Below are 20987 nucleotides of genomic sequence, written 5' to 3' on the forward strand. Positions count from 1 at the left end.
TTCAATAAAAGTGGCAAGGGTGAGCGTCCTTGTCTTGTTCCTGACCTTGAGAAAAAGCTTTCAACTTTTCACCATTAAGTATGTTGTTAGCTGTGGGTTTGTCATATATGGCCTTTATCATGTTGAGGTATGTTGCCTCTATACCCACCTTTTTTAGAGTTATTATCATGAATGGATGTTGAATTTTGTCAAATGCTTTTTCATCTTTTGAGCTGATTGGATGATTTTTATTCTTTGTCTTGTTAATGTGGTGCATTACATTGAATGACTTGCAGATATTGAACCATCCTTGCATCCTGGGAATAAGTCCCATTTGATCATGGAGTATGATCCTTTTAACGTATTAACTGAATTTGCTTTACTAATATTTCGTTGAGGATTTTTACATCTATGTTCATCAGGGATATTGGCTTGTAATTTTTTTCTTTTTTCTTTAACAATGTCGTTGATTTAGGTATCACAGTAATACTGGCCACATAAATAAGTTTGGAAGCATTCCTTCCCTTTCAGTTTTTTGGAATAAATTGAAATTTTGGGAAGGATAGGTCTTAACTCTTTAAATGTTTGGTAGAGGGGCGCGTTGGTTAAGCATCTGCCCTCGGCTCAGGTCATGATCCCAGAGTGCTGGGATCGAGTCCCACTTCGGGCTCCTTGCTCATTGAGAAGCCTGCCTCTCCTTCTGCCCCTCCCCCTGTTTGTGCTCTCTCTCTCTCTCTCTCTCTCTGTCAAATAAATAAATAAAATCTTTAAAAATAAATAAAAATAAATGTTTGGTAGAGTTCACCTGTGAAGCTGTCTGGCCTTAGGCTTTTGGTTTTGGGGAGTTTTTGGATTACTGATTAAATTTCATTACTAGTAATAATCTGTTCAGGTTTTCTGCTTCCTGATACAATCTTGGAAGATAGGATGTCTCCAGGAATTTATCCATTTCTTCTAGGTTGTCCAATTTATTGGCATATAATTGTTCATGAAAATCTTTTATGATCCTGTGTATTTCTGTGGTATCGGTTGTAACTTCTCTTTCACTTCTAATTTTTTTTGTTCCTCTCTCTTTTTTCTTGACAAGTCTAGCTACTATAGATTTTTCAGTTTTGTTTATTTTTTACAGAACCAGCTCTTAATTTCATTGATCTTTTCTATTTTTTTCCTTTTTAATCTCTATTTTATTTATTTCCACTCTGATTTTTATTTTCTTCCTTCTACTAACTTTGGACTTTGTTCTTTTTTTTTCTCATTCCTTTAGGTATGAGGTTAGATCATTGATTTAAGATTTTTACTGTTGGGGTGCTGGGTGGCTCAGTCGTTAAGGGTCTGCCTTCAGCTCAGGTCATGATCCCAGGGTCCTAGGATCGAGCCCTGCATTGGGCTCCCTGCTCAGCGGGAAGCCTGCTTCTCCCTCTCCCACTCCCGCTGCTTGTGTTCCCTCTCTCGCTGTGTCTCTCTCTGTCAAATAAATAAATAAAATCTTTAAAAAAAAAAAAGATTTTTCCTGTTTCTTGAGATGGATCTGTGTCACTATACCTTTAGAACTGCTTTTGCTGTTTCTCGTAGATTTTGGACCATTGTGTTTTCATTTTTGTCTCAAGTGTTTTTTTTTTTTCTCTTTGATTTATTCATTGACCCATTGGTTGTTTAATAGCATCTTGTTTAGCCTCCATGTGTTTGTGTTTCTTCCAGTTCTTTTATTGTAATTGATTTCTACTTTCATACTGTTGTGGTTGGAAAAGATGCTCAATGTGACTTCATTCATGTTAAATTTACTGAGACTTGTTTTATGGCCTTACTTGTGATCTGTATTGGAGAATGTTCCATGTGCCCTTAAGAAAAATGTGTATTTTGCTGTTTTTTTGATGGAATATTCTGAATGTTCTGTTAAGTCCATGTGGTCTAATGTGTCATTCAAGGCCAGTGTTTCCTTATTTTCTGTCTGGATGATCTCTCCATTGATGTAAGTGGGGTGTTAAAGTCCCCCTACTATTACTGTATTACCATCAGTTTCTCCTTTTGCATATGTTAATATTTGCTTTATATATTTAGATGCACCTACATTGGAAGCATAAATATTTACAAGTGTTTTGTCTTCTTGTTGGATTGATCCCTTTATTATATAATACCTTTCTTTGTCTCTCATTACAGTTTTTGTTTTAAAATCTATTTTGTCTGGGGCGCTTCGGTGGCTCAGTCAGTTAAGCGTCTGCCTTCGGCTCAGGTCATGATTTCAGGGTCCTGGGATCGAGACCCACGTCAGGCTTCTGCTCAGTGGGGAGTCTGCTTCTCCCTCTCCCTCTACCCCTCCACCTGCTCATGCTTGCAGTCTCTCTCTCTCTCTCAAATAAATAAATAAAATCTTTTTTTTAAAGATTTTATTTATTTATTCATGAGAGACAGAGAGAGAAGCAGAGGCAGAGGGAGAAGCAGGGAGCCCAGTGTAGGACTCGATCCCAGGACCCTGGGATCATGACCTGAACCGAAGGCAAATGCTTGACCGACTGAGCCACCTAGGTGCCCCAATAAATAAAATCTTTGAAAAAATAAAGTCTATTTTGCCTGATATAATAATTGCTACGCCAGTTTTCTTTTCAGTTTGCATGGAATATCCTTTTCCATGTCTTTAAGTTTATATTTCTTTAATGCTGAAGTGAGTCTCTTGTAGGCAGCATGTAGATGGGTCCTGGGTTTTTGTTTTTGTTTTTGTTTTTTTACCTATTCAGCTACCCTGTGTCTTTTGATTGGATCATTTAGCCCACTTACAGTGATTATTGATAGGTATTTATTTACTAACATTTTGTTTGCTGTGTTCTGGTTGTTTTTGCAGTTCTTTTCTATTTTTTCTCTTATTCTCTTCCCTTGTGATTTGATGACTTTAGTGTTAGGTTTAGAGTCCTCTCTGTTTATTTTTTGTGTATCTATTATACGTTTTTGGTTTGTGGTTACCATGAGGTTCATATATAACAACCTGTGTGTAGCAGTCTATTTTCAGTTGGTGGTTAGGTTCAGACTCATTCTAAAAAATACCACATTTGGGGTTGCCTGGGTGGCTCACTCATTTAAGTGTCTACCTTCGGCTCAGGTCAAGATCTCCAGGTCCTGGGATTGGGTCCCGCATCTGGCTCCTTGCTCAGTGGGAACTCTGCTTCTCCCTCTGCCCCTCCCCCTGCTCCTGTGCTCGTGCTTGCTCTCTCTCCCTCTCTCCCTCCCTCCCTCCCTCCCCCGCTCCCCTTCCTCCCTCCTCCTCCCTCTCAAATAAATAAAATCTTTAATAAATACATAAACCACATTTTTACTCCCCCCAACCCACACACACATACATTTTGGTTTTGATATCATATTTTACATCTATTTTGTGTATTCATTAATTGTTGCAGATGTAGTTGATTTTAGTACTTTTGTCTTTAACCCTCATTAGTTTTATAAGTAGCTCAGGGCGCCTGGGTGGCTCAGATGGTTAAGCATCTGCCTTCAGCTCAGGTCATGATCTCAGGGTCCTGGGATCGAGTCCCACATTGGGCTCCCTGCTCCTTGGGAGCCTGCTTCTCCCTCTGCCTCTCTCTCTCTCTCTCTCTCTCTCTCTCTCTCTCTGTCTCTGTCTCTCATGAATAAGTAAATAAGATCTTTAAAAAAAAATAGCTCAGCTTGCCAGTGAGATTTTTTTCTTTCATATATTTCCTTATTTCTAGTTACTGTCTTTTCTGCTTGAAGAAGTTCCTTTAATATTTTTTGTGAAGCCAGTTTAGTGGTGATGAACTTCTAGCTTTTGCTGTCTGGGAAATTCTTTTACCTCTGCCTATGTTCTGAATGATAACCTTGTCAGGTAGAGTATTCTTGATTGTAAGGTGTTTTTTGTTTTTTTGTTTTTTTGTTTTTTCCTTTCGGCACTTTGAATATATTGTGCCACTGTCATCTAGCCTGCAAAGTTTCTGCTGAAAATTCAGCTGATGATCTTATCAGGGTTCCCTGATGCATAACTAGTTGCTTTTCTCTTGCTGCTTTCATCTTTACCTTTAATTGTTGACATTTTAATGATAATGTGTCTTGGTGTGGGCCTCTTTGGGTTCATCTTAACTTGGACTTTCTGGGCTTTCTGGACCTGTATGTTTCTTCTGCCAGGTTAGGGAGGTTTTCAGCCATTATTTCTTCAAATAGGTGTTTGGTCTCTTGACTCTCTCTTCTCCTTCTGGGACTGCAGTCAGTGAATGTTAGTGCACTTGACATTGTCCCAGAGGTCCCTTAAACTATCCTCTTTTTTTTTAATTCTTTTTTCTTTTTTACTGTCCTGATTGGACGATTTCCATTACCCTGTCTTCCAGATCACTGATCCATTCTTCTGTATCATCTCATCTGTTGTTTTTTCCCTCAAGTGCATATTTCATTTTTAGTATTGTATTCTTCAGCTCTGATTGGTATTTTTTTTATTTTCTCTCTCTTTGTTGAAGTTCTCACCATGGTTATCCTTTCTTCTCCCATCTTTATGACCATTACTTTGAACTCTTTATTGGGTAGATTAGTAGATAAGCATCTCCATTTTATGTAATTCTTTTTCTGGGGTTTTGTCTTATTCTTTCATTTGGAACATGTTCCTCTGTCTCCTCCTTTTGCTCAATTCTCTGTGTTTGTTTGTATGCATTAGATACTTCGACTACATCTCCCCGTCTTGAAGGAGTGGCCTTATGTAGAAGATGTCCTGTGGGGCCCCGAAGTGCAGTCCCTCCTGGCCACGAGACCCAGGTGCTCCAGGGGTGTCCCCTGTGTGGGCTGTGTGCACCCTTGTGTTGTGGCAGGCCTGCAACTCCTGTGAGCATGCTGGTGGGAGGGGCTATCATTCAGCTGTGAAGCCCAGCTGAGGTGCATGGTTGCACAGGGTTAGCAGTCTGGAGGGAGGATTCCAGAACGGTACCCACCAGTGCCAGGATCAGATCAGAACAGAGGATAGCAGAAATGGCTGCCACCACTGTCTCAGTCCTTGAAGAGTGGCCCGACTGCCTCCTATGTTTCCAACAGACCCTCCAAGATTAGTAAGTGGGACTCCTTCACCTGCAGTCCATGTACCTTTCGATCTGGTGTTTTGCACTGATTTCCGAGTCAAGTTGATCTATGTGTAAGCTTTTTAAGGGAGAGTTTTCATTTCCCTGTAGTTCTAGAGTTTTGTGAGATGTACTCCCTGTTGGTTTTAAAACCTAGGTGTTTGGGGATCTTGTCTCTTTTGTTCGGGATCTAAGGCTTGGAGTGCCTGATGTGGAGCTCAAATCACTCACTCCTCAGGGAAAAGTTATGGGCCCTTAAGATCCCTCCTGACTGTGGAATGCTGCCCCTGGGGTATGGTTTTCTTCCCTTAGTGAGAGTATCTCTCTGTCTCTATTATCTCAGTGCTGTCCCTTCTTGCAGAGGCTCTGTTCATCCAGTTTCTTGGTCCCCTTCAGAGGGAATTATCTATATGTAGTTGTAGATTTGTTGTGTCCCTGGGAGGAGGTAAGCTCAGGGTCTTCCTACACCTCCATCTTGAACATCCTCCACATCTGTATTCTTAAAGAGACACTGAAATGTAGTTTTCTTTTGATGTCTTTGTCAGGTTTTGGTATCACGGTGTAATACTGGCCTGAAAAAATGAGCTGGGAAATGCTAGGCTTTTCAAAGGATTGGTGCTAATTCTTCTTTAAACACTGTGGTAGAATTCACCAGTGGAGCCATCTGGTTCTAGGCTCTTCTTTATGGGAACTTACTACTAATTTTTCCTTTTTACTTGCATATGTCTATTAGATTTTCTGTTTCTTCTTGAGTCAGCGTCAGTATTTTTTATCTTTTAAGAATTTGTGCATTCCATCTTAGTTATCTAGCTTGTCGACATACATTTGTTCATATTATTCCCTTATAATACTTTTTGCTTCTTTAAGTTTGTTAGTTCGGTAATGATAGGTCCTCTTTCATTCCTGATTTTAGAATTTGAGTCTTTATGTTGGTCAGTCTAGCTGAAGTTGGTCAATTTTATTGATCTTCTCAAAGAACCCACTTTTGATTTTGTTGATTTTTTTATTGTTTTTCTATATTTCTATTTATTATTTTTTTTAAAGATCTTATTAACACAGTATTTATTTGTCTTCCCTCTGTCAAACCCTGAGCCAACCACTTTCCCCAGGCTGCCTGGGGAGGTATAGGAAAAGGAACATAGAGGGCAGACAAGACACGGGAGAAAGACCTATGGGAGGTGGAGGCTGCTCCTTCACCTGACCGAGAGGATGAGAAAGGCCACCATCAGGCAAAAGAGCCCCATGGCCTCCAAGAGGGCAAAGCCCAGAATGGTGTAGGAGAAGAGCTGTTGCTTCAGAGAGGGAGTCCTGGCATAGCCAATGATGAGGCTCCCAAACACAGTCCCAATTCCAGCCCCAGAGCCAGCCAGCCCTACCATGGCAGCCCCAGCCCCAATGAACTTGACTGCTGTGTCGATGTCCCTTGAAATGGCGCTGGTTTGGAAGCTGCGGCTAGGAATAAGTGAGGTCCGGGGACGTGGGGCTGCCAGGCTGCTGAGGCTCTCATCTGCCGGTGTCTCCGGTGCGCTAGACAGTGATGGGCTCAACAGCTGAGAGGTGCTCCTGACCAAGAAGCGGGTGGAGACGAACTTGGCACAGGCAGACATTTTTGGGGGCTGAGGGGCCGTGGCAGGAGAGCCGCTCCCAGTGCAGAGAAGTGTATTTCTGTTTATTTCCCCTTCAGTCTTTAGGATTCCCTTCCTTCTCGCTTTTGGTTTTGATTGCTCTTTTTTATGGTTTCTTAAAGTGGAAAGTTAGATTATTCATTTGAGATCTTTCTTTTTTTTTTAAAGATTTTTTTTTTTTTTTTTGAGACAGAGAGAATGAGAGAGAGAGAGAGAGAGAGCACATGAGAGGGGGGAGGGTCAGAGGGAGAAGCAGACTCTCTGCCGAGCAGGGAGCCCGATGCGGGACTCGATCCAGGGACTCCTGGATCATGACCTGAGCCGAAGGCAGACGCTTAATGACTGAGCCACCCAGGCGCCCCGACCTACTTATATTATAACTGGAAATGTGTTAGCTTTTGACCACCTTTACCCATTTCTCCCACCCTCTTTGTGTGTCTTTCTCTCTCCTCTCCTTTTGGGACTCCCGTATGCAAATGTTGGTTTGCTTCCTTGTGTCCCACGGGTTGCCGAAGCTCTGTTCATTTCTTCTTTCTGGTTGGACCAGACAGTCTCAATTGACATTATCTTCAAATTTGCTGATTCCTTCATCTGTTTGCCTAGATCTGTTGTTGAGCCTCTCTGGTGAATTTTTCATTACAGTTACTGTGCTTTTCAACTCCAGAATTTCTATTTAGTTCTTTTTAAAAATTTCTCTTTAATCATATTCATGTTTGGTGAAACATCATCTTCGTGCTTTGCTTTTTGGTTCTTGCAGTATGGTTTCCTTTAGTTGTTTTAACACATGCATAACATCTGATTTAATGTCTTTGTCTAATAAGACCACCATCTTGGCTTCTTCAAGGACAGTTTCTATTGATTGTTCCTTGCCCCCATATATGAGTCATGCTTTTTTCTTTCCTTGGAAGTTTCATAATTTTCTGATGAAGACTGGACATTTTAAATAATATATTCTGTCAACTTTGGAAATCATATTCCCTCCTTATGGGTGGTGGTTTATTATTGTTTGTATAGTGCCTTTTCTGAACTAATTGTGTAAAGTTTGTAGTCTTTGCTTGGTTGGCTTAGTGATCATCTAATGATTGGACAGATAGCTCTTTAAATGTCTCATCTCTCAGCCTCTGACAAGTGGTTCCACGTGTGTGAGGACATGCCTTCACTACTCAGCTGAGCAGCTTACAACTCTGTCTCAGCCTACAACTTGTCTAAGCTCAGCCACCAGCAAGAGCTTAGAGTTTTCAGGTCTTTCCTGAACATGCACATGGCACAGGGCATGTGCATAGCCCTGTGTGTATGCATGACCTTCTAGATGCCCAGGACTATGTCAGAACTTGTTCATTTTCCTCCTGTTGCTCCTCTGGGGTGATCTTGGGGCAATAGCCTACCTACTGTGCTAGTTCAGCATCTTGGCTGGGTTATGATTCTAAACAAAAGATGCTATTAATATGTACACTCCACCTTTTTTTTTTTTAAGATTTTTTTTTTATTTATTTATTTGAGAGAGAGAATGAGATAGAGCATGAGAGGGGGTAGGGTCCGAGGGAGAAGCAGACTCCCTGCTCAGCAGGGAGCCCGACGCGGGACTCGATCCCAGGACTCCAGGATGATGACCTGAGCCGAAAGCAGTTGCTTAACCAACTGAGCCACCCAGGCGTCCCATACACTCCACCTTTTAACAAGTTCGTGGTTAATAATATTATACAAGAGGTAGCCTCAATCCATCCTCTGTGTCCGTTCCACACATAATTTGTTTTGGACATATCAGAAATCTGCCTCGTGGCAGAATCACCTAGGAAGCTTTGTATGATCTCAAATACAGAGCTCTGCACACCCAGTTTGAAAATGGTCTAGAGGACGCAACTATACACCCTTTAGAATGGCTGCAGTTAAAAAGACTGACAATTCCAAATCATTTTGAGGATGGGAGCTCCTGGAATTTTGTAGGCTAATGGTGGAAATGTAATACGATACGACTACCTCGGGAAAGTTTCACGGTTTCTTTATAAAGCTATTACATTTATGATTACAACCCAGCAATTCCACTCCTAGGTATTTACCCAAGAGAAATGAGGACGTCTGTTTACACCAAGATTTGTTATAAATGTTCTTAAACAGCTTTATTCGTAGTAGCCAAAAACCAGAATAACCCAAGGGACCACTAACAGGAGATTGGATAAACAAAGGATGGTACGTCCATACGGTGGGGTACTATGCACCAGTAAAATGAACATGCTCCTGAGACACAGGACAAGCCAGGAAATCGCAAAAACAGGGAGAGCAGAAGCGACCGGGCACAAAAGAGAACATTCCAGAAACAGCAGAACTGTAGTGACAGAAAGCAGGTCAGCGGTCGCCTGAGCCAGCAGTGGAGGGGCACAAGGAACTTTGGGAAGTGATGGAAATGTTCTGTATTTTCGTTGTGGTGGAGGTTCCACGGGTGTGTGTACTTGTCGAGTCACACTGAACCATATACACTGTATTTGCAGCTTATTGGACGTAAAGTCTACCTCGATAAAGTTTTCTTTTTAAATATGGTTAAAAAAAAAAAGGCGGTCTGCAAGAGACACCCTCGCGCCTCCCCCTCTGTGACGCAGGCCCCCCGCTCAGACACCTGCAGGGCCAGGTGGAGGAAGGGGGCTGAAGCTCCAGGGGGCCTGGAGGGGACAGCCCCGCCGGTGGAGCCAGACGGGCCAGGAGCCAGGACCACATAGTTACCGTGAGCACCAAATTGAGAGCTGTTCATAACGCCGCACGGGCTGGACGCGGCGACCCTTGGGCCACACGTGCCTGCGGGCAGCTGGCTTACACTCTCTGCCCTAAAATCCGCCCGGGGCTCCAACAGAGCCTTGAGAGCAGTTACAAAGTGGCTTTTCCTGGATGTGGCCCAGGCTCAGAGGTGATGGGGCCTAGTCGGATGCTTTGGGTCCGGGCCTACCCTGCGAGCTGGGGCCCTAGCGCCTCTCAGCGAAAGCCAGCTCTGGGGGAATGCACAGTACCCTCTCCTCTGATTCTGCCTCTTGGGGCTTCCTCCTGTACCCCCGGGGTAGCTTGCCTGAGTCCCAGTCATGTTAGCACTGGGAAAGGCGAGAGAACAGCCCGTGGGGGCCTCGGGGGGAGCCCGTTTACCCCCGAGTACTCGGAGTTCTGAGGGGTTCGGGCATCTGAGCCGCCGTTTGTCGCCTGGCGCAGTTTGGGGGCAGCCCAGTGTCCTGCGCCGTGGGCCTGGCCGTCCTGGACGTTCTGGAGACGGAGCAGCTGCAGGCCCACGCCGCCTCTGTGGGCAGCGTCCTGATGGGGCTCCTCGGACAGCAGAAAGCCAAACATCCCATCATCGGGGACGTCAGGTGAGGCTCAGGCAGCGGTCCTTCCCCGCTAACTGAACACCGGCCAGGGGCCAAGTGTGGTTTCCTCGGTCACCTCATCGCCACCCGGGTTGGTGGGGGCTTGTGTCCCCACAGAGGAGGAGGTAAAGCGCCGAGGGGGGCTGTTGCCCAAGATGGCGCTTCTAGGGAAGGAGAAAGCAGGGTCCACCTGGGCTCTGACCCCCAGCCTTTCCGCTGTCACACCTGGGGCCCCTCCCCTCGCAGTCACTTCCTGGCCCTGGGTCACCACCCTCCAAGCGTTCTGCAGTGCCCAGCCTCCTCAGGAAACAGAGGCACAGGCCCCGGGGCTTTCCACAGGCGCAGGCAGTGGGGGGGCGGGGAGCACGGACCGCGGCCCCTCGGCCTGGCCTCCAAAGATGTCGCCTTTCTGCTCCAGGGGCATCGGGCTCTTTATTGGTGTGGACCTGATCAAAGACACGGCAACCAGGACGCCAGCAACTGAAGAGGCGAACTACGTGGTGTCCAGGTACTTTTGCTCGGAACGAGTTGCCTTTGCAGCATCCGGGGCCCTGCCTGAGAAGGAGCCTCCCTCCTGCTTCGGCTGGAGGCCCAACAGAGGGCGGCCTGAAGGAGGTGGCACCTGGGCCGGAGCAAGAGAGGGGCCCCCTTCTGTGTGTCCCCCGCCAGCTCCGTGGCCGGGGCCCTGCACAAAGGCTTCAGGTTGGGGGCGGTGCGTTACCGGTTCCCAGCCGAGGGTGCCAGAGCCGCAGGGGCCCTCAGACCCGAAAGCCGCATTTCACAGCCCCCGGTGGCCCCAGGGGAAGCAGCTTCCCTGCAGCCACACCAGGGATGGTGGCAGAGGCGGACCTGGGGCTCCCCGTTCGCACAGCAGTGGGCTTTCGGGACGGACAGACCTCCTGCTCCTTGTCTGAGTGGAAGGCGTGTGGAGGACCGGGATCGCAGGTCTCCGGGGTCCCCCACCGCAGCCCCAGTTCACGTGTTGTTTCAGCTGACCCCAGGGGGTCCTGAGCCTCACAACCCTTTTTCTTGTGACTCCCTTTTTAGCACCCTTCCCCCACCTTGGCAAACTCCGGTGTTCCACGTGTGTCCTTACTCAGATCGTGCAATGCACATCATTCTAAGAGCATGTGAACAGAAACAATGTAAAAATGTTCCCTTCCTTGGGATTTTCGAGACTGACCCCCGCCCACTTGCCGCCTGAGCCCTTCCTTCTCTGGGGGTCGGGCGCACCCAGCAGCTCACCCACCGCCTTCCCCTCCGGGGAGCCTCGGGACTCAGGGTCAGTGGGAAGGAGGCAGCCAGACCTGAGTTCTCCAGTGCAGAGAGGAAACCAGAACTGGAGGCGGGGGCGTGGCACCCACGGGGGGCCCCGCTGGGAGGTGGTGGGGCTGGATCGCAAGTCCAGACCTTGTTCTTTCTAATAGGACCACGGTCCGTGCCGGCAAGAACAGTACGGGCAAAAGGAGCCAAACTGGCAAGACTTGAAAATAATGAAGGAATGAGAAAGAATGGAAGTGGGGGTCAGAATGTAAATACAATCACGTCAGACCCTTTCTGGCCAAATTACCTTCCTAGGTCAAAGTGCAAATGTGGAAAGTTAACGTCCTTAGGTACCAATAATACTAAGGAGAGTGAAGTCATCTTTCTAGAAAGAATTGGAAATTAAAACTGGAGAGTCCTCTGGGATTTCAAGATTACTTTGGGGCAGGAAGCAGAAACAGGGTTGGCAGGGAAGCTGCTGAAGCTATGTCCGGGGGCGCGTGGGGCTCACTGTACCAGCCCGTGAGCATCGGTGCAGCGCAGGAAGGCTTGCCCTCCACGTCAGCGCCGCAGCCTGGCTTGGCTCAGGCCGGGGCTCCCGGGGTGGGGGCAGGGGGCCGGGGGCGGGGCACCCCACACGGGAGACCTTAATGCTGGGCTCCGGAGCACGGGCAGGCAGGAGGTCGGGCAGAGGCAGCCAGGGCCGTGTCCTGGTGGGACCTGAACGGGGGGTGGGGCTCCCAGGGCCAGAACGGCCTGGGGGGTAGGGGGAGGCCCCGTGAAGGGCTCCTTGGCTGCTGGGCAGCAGGGCCTTACCATGTGCGGCATCCCCCCGCCCAGGCTGAAAGAGAACTACATTTTGCTGAGCACCGATGGCCCTGGGAGGAACGTCCTGAAGTTTAAACCCCCGATGTGCTTCAGTGTGGACAACGCGCGGCACGTGGTGGCCAAGATGGATACCATCCTGACAGGTGAGCTGGGGGCCCTCGTCTCTAGAGCCCAACCTGCAGCCAGGAGCTAGGACCTTCCAGGGTGCCCAGGAAGGGGGCTCCGCAGCGAGCCGCGAGTTCTCCAGACCGTGCAGGGACCAAGGAATTGCAGTGTGACAGGAAGGGCTTCCTGAGCCGTTTGCCATCCTGCCTGGGCAGCACCAGTCTGGGCGCGGGGCAAGGAGCTCCAACGAAGCGCCATCATGTTAGCCGTGAAGCGCGGGGACGTACATGGGTGGCAGGAGCCTTGTGCCTTACTTAAAAGGCTAGTGTCCCTTTCAGCGGCTGAGCTGCTGGAATGAGATTTGCACCCAGGACTGATGAAATGCAAGACTCCTCCGTTTCCAGTCCCCTAGGAGACATCAGGATCAGTCCAGGGTCTCCCCTAAATGCACTCACTGGGCCCCCTGGAGCGACGGAAGCGGACAGGTCTCTGCAGGCCATGCTGCACATGCAGAGGTGGGAGCAGGGGTGGCCAGTGGGCAAAATCTCAGCTCCTGGCAGAAACCCACGCCTGGAGGGACTTGGGGGGGGCGGCCAGGGGAGGAGAGGAGAGGCTGACTGGGCATGGACGTGGCTTTGCTTTCCTGGGCAGAGGGGGCTGCCATTGAGCCTGGAAGTCCCAGGAAGCCTGAGGTCTGGCTTTGTTCTTTCGGGACAGTGTTGCTCACCCTGTGGCTTAGTGGCCTGTGTACATGGTCAAGGGGCTGGACTAGGGCCCAGTCTCCAAACTGTCACCCAAGAAGCTTGGATGCTGGAGGCAGGCTAAGCCATTTGTGGGGGGCTTTGTGCTGTTTTTCAGACATGGAAGAAAAGGTGAGAAGCTGTGAGACGCTGAGGCTCCGGCCCTGAGGCAGCCCTGCCACGTCACATCCTCCCTCCCCCAGGTGAGTGGGCCTTGTTCCTTGCGACCCACTGCCCGGGTCCGCACCCTCAGCAACCCAAACCTTGCTCTTAACCGGGTCCTCTCCAGGCACCCCGCCAGAAACCTCTCCCAACAAGAGTTTGCATGTGATAGCTGACGGGAGAGGGCGGAAGTAGCGCCTTCCCCCAAGCCAGTTCTAGAAGTGAGGGGAAACGAAACAAAAGTCTTTGCTAGTCTGAGGCCTCAACCACCAGCTTCTAGGGGGCCCCTAGCACACTGCCTTCACACTGTCCTTGCTGGGAGACCGAATCCCACTTCCACCAGCAAGGAAAGACAGAAAAGTCTGTAGGTGCCTCAGACCCCACTGCCCTGGGGGCAGCATCCCTCACAGTACCACCTTCACCCCCTTGAAGCTGCCTCCAGCCAGAGTCCTTTACTTTCTCTGAAAGGGCTCAAGTCCTGGACAGGGCCAGTCCTTACAAGCAGCCCACTGGCAATGCTGGGCATCCACGGCCCCGCCTGACAAGACCTGCTGTTCGGTCGTGGGTCGTGGAGGGTACTAGGGCTTGAGAGGCTCGGGAGGCCCTTCCCCGCTCTTTACAGCATACCCCACACTCACCCAGGCTTTGGGGGTTTTTAAATTTTTATTTCAAAAGCTTGGATAGCTTCAATATCCAGGTCGTGGCAAAATCAGGACACGTGTAAAATACCTTACAATACATTAGATTCCCAAAAGGTACCAAAAAGTACAGTAAAATTAACACTTCCATTAACAGGAAATGTATGACACAAATAATATAAAATTAAAAGGTGAAAAAAAGGTGACACTGGTTTCCTAAGATACAGTTTACTCTTTACAACCAGGGTCCACAGGTCCAGGCGCGGCAGCAGGAAGCAGACCCTGGCAGCTGGGCTCTGGGGGACCTGGGCATACAATCAGTCAGCCCCTCACGCCGCTCCGGCCTCGGAGACCCCACACGCTGCCTACAACAACTAGAGCTCTGGAAATAGTCAACAGGAGAGTGATTTCCAAGGGGGAAATTTTAAATAAGATGCACATGGGACAGGCCATAGAAAGTATGCCAAGTTAAATTTGGTACGTAATTGTGTTCACTCGAGATCCAAACAAGCGTGTGCGATCGGTCGGGCGTCCTGCCGAAGCCTCAGTACGGCTTGTAGTTGTTCTGGTGGCCACCGCGGCGCTGGCTCTTCCCATAATTTGTGCTGCCCTGACCTGGGGACAAGAACGACAACGGTCGCAGCTCCGCCTTCCTGAGCCTTCCCCGCCCCTGTGCCAGGCGCTTGGCGGGGACGGGCTCCCCGAGGCCCAGAAGCTCGAGCACTTCTTCCCGTGGCGCTGCCAGTGGCCGCGCCACGCCCCCCAAGCCCAGCCTGTCCGACTCCAAAGCCCCTGCTGCCAGTGGCCCCTGCACTGTCTGTCCTGCCTCCCGGGGGAGGGGGGGTGAGCGGCGGGGGCCTCCCTCTCTCCTACTTACTGTAGTCGTAGCCGGGGCCGTAGCCGTAATAGCCATAGGGCGAGTAGTCGTAGCCGCCATAGCCGGGCCCGTAGCCCTGCTGATAGCCGTAGCCCTGGTTCCAGTAGCTGCCGTAGCCCTGATTCCAACTCTGACTCTGACCTGTGGGGGGAGCAGGGCACAGGGGCCCATGGACCATTTAGCACACGCAGGAGCTAGGATGGAGGAAATCCTGCCCTTTGGGTGGCGGGGTTACTATGGCAACTCAGAGGTAGAAGCCAAGGGGCTGCTGTCCTGGGGTCAAGGGCCCTGGGCCCGACCCCGCGTCGAAAACCCAAGCCTGGGATCGGCCAGGACAGACCGGACCGCTAACTCCTCTCGGGGCAAATGAGGCAGGAGCTCACTCTCTCTCGAATGTCCCTCTCCTCACCCCCCCCACGCTCCCTGGCAGCTTGGCCTTAAAAAAGGATGAAGTTCAGGCTTTGGAGTCAGAGGGGCCTGGACAGAAGGAGGTAAAGCGCCTGGCACAGCCCTGCCCTACCTTTTGCTCACCCGCCCACGGGTGTCGACACTCAGGACCGCCACCAAGCCAAGCGCGCCCCCTTATGCCCCCCGCACCCTGACTGCAATGCGGATGTCCCTCTGCCCTGGGGCCCCAGGCCCCAAGCGAGCCAGACTCCCCCATGCCATGCCAAGCAGCAGCGCCACCGTGTCTCGCCCAGCCTGGCGCAGCACGCACCGGAGGCCGGCAAGAGCCCCCCAGACAAGCACCCATCTTCATGGAACCAAGTTCCACTCACCTCCGCTGCCACCACCGCTGCCTCGGTTCCCTCGGTTGCGGCTCCCACGGCCCCCAGAGCCATACTGCTGCTGCTGATAGACCTCTTTGGGCTGGGCCACCTTGATCTCACACTGAAAGCAGAGAGGACAATGGGTCACACCACTGCGACAAGCTCTCTGGGCAGGTGGACAAAGACCTTTGCTGATGGAGACTCAGCCAATCGGGACCGTCTGCTCAAAACCACAATGCACCCAGGGGGCACGTCAGTGGGGTCATTTGGTGTGGCATCCTGACTCTTGGGTTTGGGCACAGGTCATGATCTCTGGGTCGTGGGATTCAGTTGTGCATGGGGCTCCGTGCCGAGCGGAGTCTGCTAAGGTTTCTCTCTCCCTGTCCCCCCAACGCGCACTCTCTCTCTAAATCCTTAGAACAAGCTAACAAAAAAAGATATGCTGAAGTGGGAAGCCACATTTGGGCTAGAAGCTTGCAGTAGCACAACTAAAATCTTAATGGACCAGGGCTCACTAGGGCCTTTTTGGCCAAAACCTCTCCCCAGGGAACGTACTGGGGTGACAGCTATACCCCAGGCCTGCTGATGGCAGCCCAGGGGCAGCTCTGCATCTAACGACTGGGAAGAGAGACAGCAAGGCCAATGCTAACCTAGTATAGCAAGATCCCGCACCCGGGGGACAGGTCTGATGCCAGCCCCGTTCTACTGGGCAAGGGGGACCAGAGGTGGCTTCTCAGATCAGGGGCCTTAAGTGGGGGGGAAGGGGACACTTTCTCATTTTGTCTTTTCTTTACAGAAGGAATGAAGCATCCCACACAAACACACTGAGGTGGCGACCCTGACCCCCGGCTTTGAGGAGGAAAGCCACTGAGGCTCAAGGTGGGGCTTCCTGGCGGCCACACTGCTCCCCCCTTCCCCCAACCACTGGCCTGTTGTTGGGAAGGGCCAGATAGCGGTGTCCCCTTAGGAGCCAAAGAGTCAAGTTTCCTTTTTGCTCAAAATTCTGCCCACTGTGGGTGGGGTTAGGGTCAGGGACCTCCCACCACCCAGTTGCCTAAGTAAATCAGGAGTTTACTTTTTAAAGTACGTACCCTGGCACATATACTCCCCTTATTAGGACCTAGTATGTCAGCATTCAGGCATACTCTAACGAACCAGGAAACCACCCCCACACCAAGTGATGCCACGTGATGTCTTCTGTTTAATTAAAAATGCTGAATACATTTATTTCAAAACCCACCACCAGTAGCAGTTGCCTACCTTACAGGTACTTCCTGCCCGTTTCACATTAAGACACAGGAGAAAAAAAAAGTCCTGTGCATTCACTGTGCACTGGGGGGAACAGCTCTTAGCCAGCTGCTGCGCCTAAGATTCAAACTCATTTGACGTAAACTTTAAGGGCCCAATCCTAAATCCAGTCTAACTTCCCAGCCAGGATTAAGACTTCTAGAAGCCCCACCCTACCTGTCCCACCTTATCTGGCTGCCTCTCCTGCTCAGACCTGCCACACCCGGCCAGCGAGCCACACCCTCACCTGCCTCGAGGCTACCTAGAGAATACCTGCAGCAAACTCCCCTCCACCCCTCCACCCCTCCACCCCTCCTGGCCTGGCCAGAGTTCAGAGGGAAGGGCTGCAGGTCTCACCTCACCTCAGGCAAAAAAGGACCATGGACACAAGCTGCTAAAACAAAACCCTGGGAGCTTTGAGAAGAATCTTCACCTGAGGTGGGAATTGACTAAACCAAGATCCAAAAGGAGTGAGAGTGAACAAAGATTTGGTTGTGACAGAAGAGAGGAAAAAGGTCCATGGCAGGAAAGACTTTACCCAAAAGAAACAAACCCGTAAATGACAGAAATTCTAGAATCTTCTGAGACTTTAACTGCAGACCATGTTCACCTTGGACCCTAGACTGGGAACACTGTGACCTCTAGCTTTCTATCAGGAATCAAAGGGGCTACTCAACATGCTCTAGCCCTTAGAAACCACCGTTTCTCCTGCCTCCCACACATCCTGGGTTTCTGCCAATTCTACCACCAGCCCAGAACTCCCTGAAGGACGGGACCATCGGCCCCAATCAGGACAGCAGGCACGGCAGAAACACAGTAGGGTCAAACTGCCCTGGAGAGGCAGCCCAACTGCCAACCACCCCTGTAAGAGCCAGCTCTCCAGCAGCAGGCCAGAGACAGAGCCACCTTACCTTACTTCCACTGATGGTATGGAACTTTTTCTCCAGAACTTTCTTCACAGGTTCCTCTTCTTTAAAGGTGATGAAAACAAAGCCTCGTCTTTTGTTCAACTTTGGATCCATTGGAAGCTCAATGGCCTCGATCTGGAAACATATGCAAAGCTCAGAACCATATGCCTCTTTCCCACCCCCAGAGCCCATAGGGAACTCCCAGGAGAAAAGACCCATGGAGGCCAGAGTGAACACAGCAACCCTGTAGAGGACTACAGCCAGGAAGGCTGCCAAGGACTAGGGAGAAAGCAACCTCAGGAGAGCCTGCAGGCCACTCCCAGGGTCCCACACTCACCTCCCCAAACTCGCGGAAGTACTCCCTAATCTTCTCCTCAGTGGCTTCAGGATTCAGACCCCCCACAAAAATTTTCTTTACCGGGTCCTTCTTCATGGCCATGGCCTTTTTGGGGTCAATGACACGGCCATCCAGCCTGTGTTCCTTCTGGTCTAGGACCTGTCCCAACAAAAGAAAATTAGGTTGTAACTCAGCAGCACCACCCTCAACAAGGCCCTTCTCTCTGAGCCACGGAGACCTCAACGCTGGTACACAAAACGTGTTCGGCCCCTTCAAACTCCACCCCTAACCTGACTGAGCAACCCAGCGTCATCCCCAAACTTCAAGTACAGCTCGTTTATCTGAACGCCTACAGACCTCGCCACCACTGCTTTCCCCGAGGGGGGCAGTCTCAGTTTAAAGCCTGTCTCTTTCACGAGTTAAGCAGCAGTGAGGAAGGCTGGAGGTGGGCTGCTAGGGTTAGAATCCACCCCTTTCTGGCTGTGTGAGCTCTTCTACTTGCACTTCTGAGCCTTTGTTTCATTTTCCATAAAATGGAGCTAAAATAATGCCTAGTTCATTCACAGCAACCCCGGACTTTTCATTCTAGTCCTCACAATAACAGCACACTTGCTTTATCAGTGCCCAGGAGAGAGAGGAAAAAAAGGCAACGAACACCAACGACGATCCTCCTGGACCACTCGAACCCACACCCCTCACCACTTAAGCTGTATTCTTTAATCCCTTAAAAAACAGTAGAAGTTCCTCACCTCAACCACCTACAGAATACACCAACTCATCATGCTCTCAGAAGGCTACCTTTTTAGAGCAAACTTAAGGCTGCAGAGACCAAGCCGCCGGCTTACCTTCTCCACACTGGCTGCGTCTTTGAAGAGGATAAACCCAAACCCTCTTGACCGGCCGGTGTTGGGATCCATTTTTATTGTACAGTCAACGACCTCTCCAAATTTGGTAAAGTAATCCTTCAGGTCCTTTTTGCTGGTATCCCAGCTCAGGCCGCCAACGAACATTTTTCTGAAACGGTAAAGACACGTGCCAACGAGCCTCACAAGAAAGCCGCGATCTGAGAAGGGCCGGGCCCGACGAAACCTTCACCGCCAAGGCTCAGAAGCAAAGCCGCCACCGGAGCACGGGCCTGCCCTCAAGAGTCCCCAGGGCTCCTCCCTTCGGGAGGGGTCACCCAATCTGCCCAGTCTTCACTACCCTCGCACACAACCCGGACCCGGGAGAAGCTTCAGCCTGCTCAGCCCCCGACGGGGCAGGGGAAGGAAGGGCACTCTGGCCTGGGGTAGAGGCCCCGAACCCTCACAACTGGAAGTCATTGGACGAGCATGGAGCACGGAAAGCAAAGGGCCGCCGGCCCGGCCTCACCCCCCCACCCCCCACCCCCCACCCCCGAGAGCTCGCTCTCAAGGAACTCGAGGCTTCCAGGCTTCCGGGGGCCGGAGACCGCGTTCAGACCGCGTTCAGACCGTGACTCCGCCCTCCGCGGGGCGGGGGGGGAGAGGCAGGCCGCGGCCGGGGCGCGCGCCAACTCCGCCCACGCAGGCCCGCGGAGCCGGAGGCCGGCTCGGCCCCGGGTCCGAGCGCACTCCCTCCCTCTTCCGGGCCGCCCGCTCCCCACCCCCACCCCCGGCCCCGCGCAAGCGGCCCCGGGGCGGCGCCAAAGTCGACCCAACAAACTCCTGCAAACTCCGGCGCGAGCGGCGGCGCGGCGGGCGACGAGGGGCCGGGCGGCGGGCCGCGAGCAGGCCCCGGCCGCCCGCCCGCCCCTCCCCCCGCCGCGTGGCGCCAACAAAAGGCGGCCCCGGAACAAAGGCGGCGCCCCGGTCGGCCCGCGGCCGCACCTACCCCGCGTCCTCCTCGTTTTTGCTGGCGTTGATCTGGTCGCCCTCGGCGCCGTTCTGGTTGCCGGCCGGGGGCGCCGCGCTCCCGCCTCCGGCGCCCGCCGCGGCCCCGGTGCCGGCCCCCGCCGGCGACTCGCCTTCGGGGGCGGCCTCGTGTCCGTTCTCGGTGGCACCCGTCGTCTCCATGGGCTGCTCCTCACCCGCTTCCGACATGGTAGGCCGGGGCGCGGCGGCTCCTGCAACGAGCGGCCCCAGCGCGTCAGGCGCGCGCGGCTCCCGCCCAGGCTCCCGCCCGCCGCCCGCGGGCCCGGCCGCTCACCTCGCCGCCGATGACGCCGCAGGGCCCGCTCGTCCCCACCCGCAGGAAAGGCGCCGCGGGCTCGGCCGCGCTCACGCCCGCGCTGCCGGGCCTCCCCTCCGTCCGCCGACGGAGCCGCCGCGACCTCGCGCCCTCCGCCGCGCCGCTCGGAGCCCACCGACCAACAGGCTCGCTCGGGCCCGCGCGGTGCCGCCGCCTGACAATGCCGACTCGTGGCGCTCTTTATAATGCCGGGGCCGGGCGCACCTCGCAACAAGGCGCGTGCTCATTGGCTGTGCCCGCCCGCCACTCAACCCCGCGCCAGCGTCCCATTGGCCGCAGCGGCGCGCGCACGCTAAATCCGGGCGGGCTTTGTCCTCGTTTTAGAACCCGCGCGAGTCCCGGCCTTGCGGAGGGCTCTCGGGGCCGGGCGGCAACACATCGTTCTCCTGAGCGGCGCCGGCAGCCGGAACCCCGCGGCCCAGGGGCCGGAGACCGACCTCTCCGCTTTGTGAGGCCGCAGTCTGTCATCCCGGTGCGCCCCATCCCAGCATTGGCAGCTTCGCCCATTCTGTTTTCCCCAAAAAGGAACCTGGGCTCTAGGAAGTCTCGCAAATCAAGGTCGCCCGGCTGGAAGTGGGAGAAGTCGGGCTGCCGAGCTCGGGTGCGCAGCGTTCCCCCCGGACGCGGCCCGCCCTCCCCCTTGACCTTGGTGCCCTCACGGCCCCGCGCTCCCGCCCTTTCTGCCGCCTCCCCCAGTGGCGAGCCGCGGAGAAGGGGTGGAGCCCGCCGGGCGTCTGGTGCCAAAGGTGCTCGGGCAGGATGTGGCGGGAGAAGCGGTGGGACGGCGGTGTTCCCCAATCTTAGGTCGTCCGGCACCACCTAGACCACTAGCCTTGTCTTCACACTTTGGGTTAACGTTTTTTATTTGAGTTAATTC

General features: G+C 52.1%; 2 protein-coding genes and 1 pseudogene across 4 annotated transcripts in view; 1 reads left to right on the forward strand and 2 right to left on the reverse strand.

Moving 5' to 3' along the window:
* PHYKPL (5-phosphohydroxy-L-lysine phospho-lyase) overlaps nt 1-16609 on the forward strand; it is a 35638-nt gene extending 19029 nt beyond the window's left edge. For both annotated transcript variants that reach the window (XM_028092586.2, XM_028092587.2), the window contains exons 9-13: nt 9836-9990; nt 10406-10495; nt 12091-12221; nt 13042-13126; nt 16167-16609. In XM_028092586.2, coding sequence (XP_027948387.1) covers nt 9836-9990; nt 10406-10495; nt 12091-12221; nt 13042-13091 — 426 coding nt within the window. In that variant the 3' untranslated portion in view covers nt 13092-13126; nt 16167-16609. The remainder of the gene's footprint in view (nt 1-9835; nt 9991-10405; nt 10496-12090; nt 12222-13041; nt 13127-16166) is intronic.
* LOC114200464 (ATP synthase F(0) complex subunit C2, mitochondrial pseudogene) lies at nt 6215-6628 on the reverse strand (annotated as a pseudogene).
* Nucleotides 13730-20272, reverse strand: HNRNPAB (heterogeneous nuclear ribonucleoprotein A/B). 2 transcript variants are annotated; one of them, XM_028092588.2, is made up of 8 exons: nt 20069-20272; nt 19754-19985; nt 18748-18916; nt 17903-18061; nt 17569-17700; nt 15380-15491; nt 14601-14741; nt 13730-14338 (listed from the first exon to the last, which is right to left on the reverse strand). In XM_028092588.2, exons 2-8 carry the CDS (start codon nt 19960-19962, stop codon nt 14268-14270), a joined length of 993 nt encoding a protein of 330 aa, XP_027948389.1. In that variant the 5' UTR covers nt 19963-19985; nt 20069-20272; the 3' UTR covers nt 13730-14267. The 2 variants fall into 2 exon arrangements, with proteins under 2 accessions (XP_027948389.1, XP_027948391.1); XM_028092590.2 differs by lacking the exon at nt 14601-14741 and having other exon boundaries at nt 20069-20152.
* Nucleotides 20273-20987: the final 715 nt, after the last annotated feature.

The sequence above is a fragment of the Eumetopias jubatus genome, unplaced genomic scaffold (assembly GCF_037043125.1).
Source record: "Eumetopias jubatus isolate StellerSeaLion01/CBP00866 unplaced genomic scaffold, mEumJub1_p1.0 scaffold_5, whole genome shotgun sequence".
Taxonomy (NCBI): Eukaryota; Metazoa; Chordata; class Mammalia; order Carnivora; family Otariidae; genus Eumetopias; species Eumetopias jubatus.

What these genes read in the sequence shown, in the direction of transcription:
- HNRNPAB (XM_028092588.2), bottom strand. Translation starts at nt 19,962, where the DNA reads ATGTCGGAAGCGGGTGAGGAGCAGCCCATGGAGACGACGGGTGCCACC. An exon ending in ACGCAGCCAGTGTGGAGAAG is followed by an intron (nt 18,062 to 18,747) that starts GTAAGCCGGCGG and finishes TTGTTGGGACAG; the next exon opens with GTCCTAGACCAGAAGGAACA. An exon ending in CGGCCCCGGCTACGACTACA is followed by an intron (nt 14,339 to 14,600) that starts GTAAGTAGGAGA and finishes TCTTGTCCCCAG; the next exon opens with GTCAGGGCAGCACAAATTAT.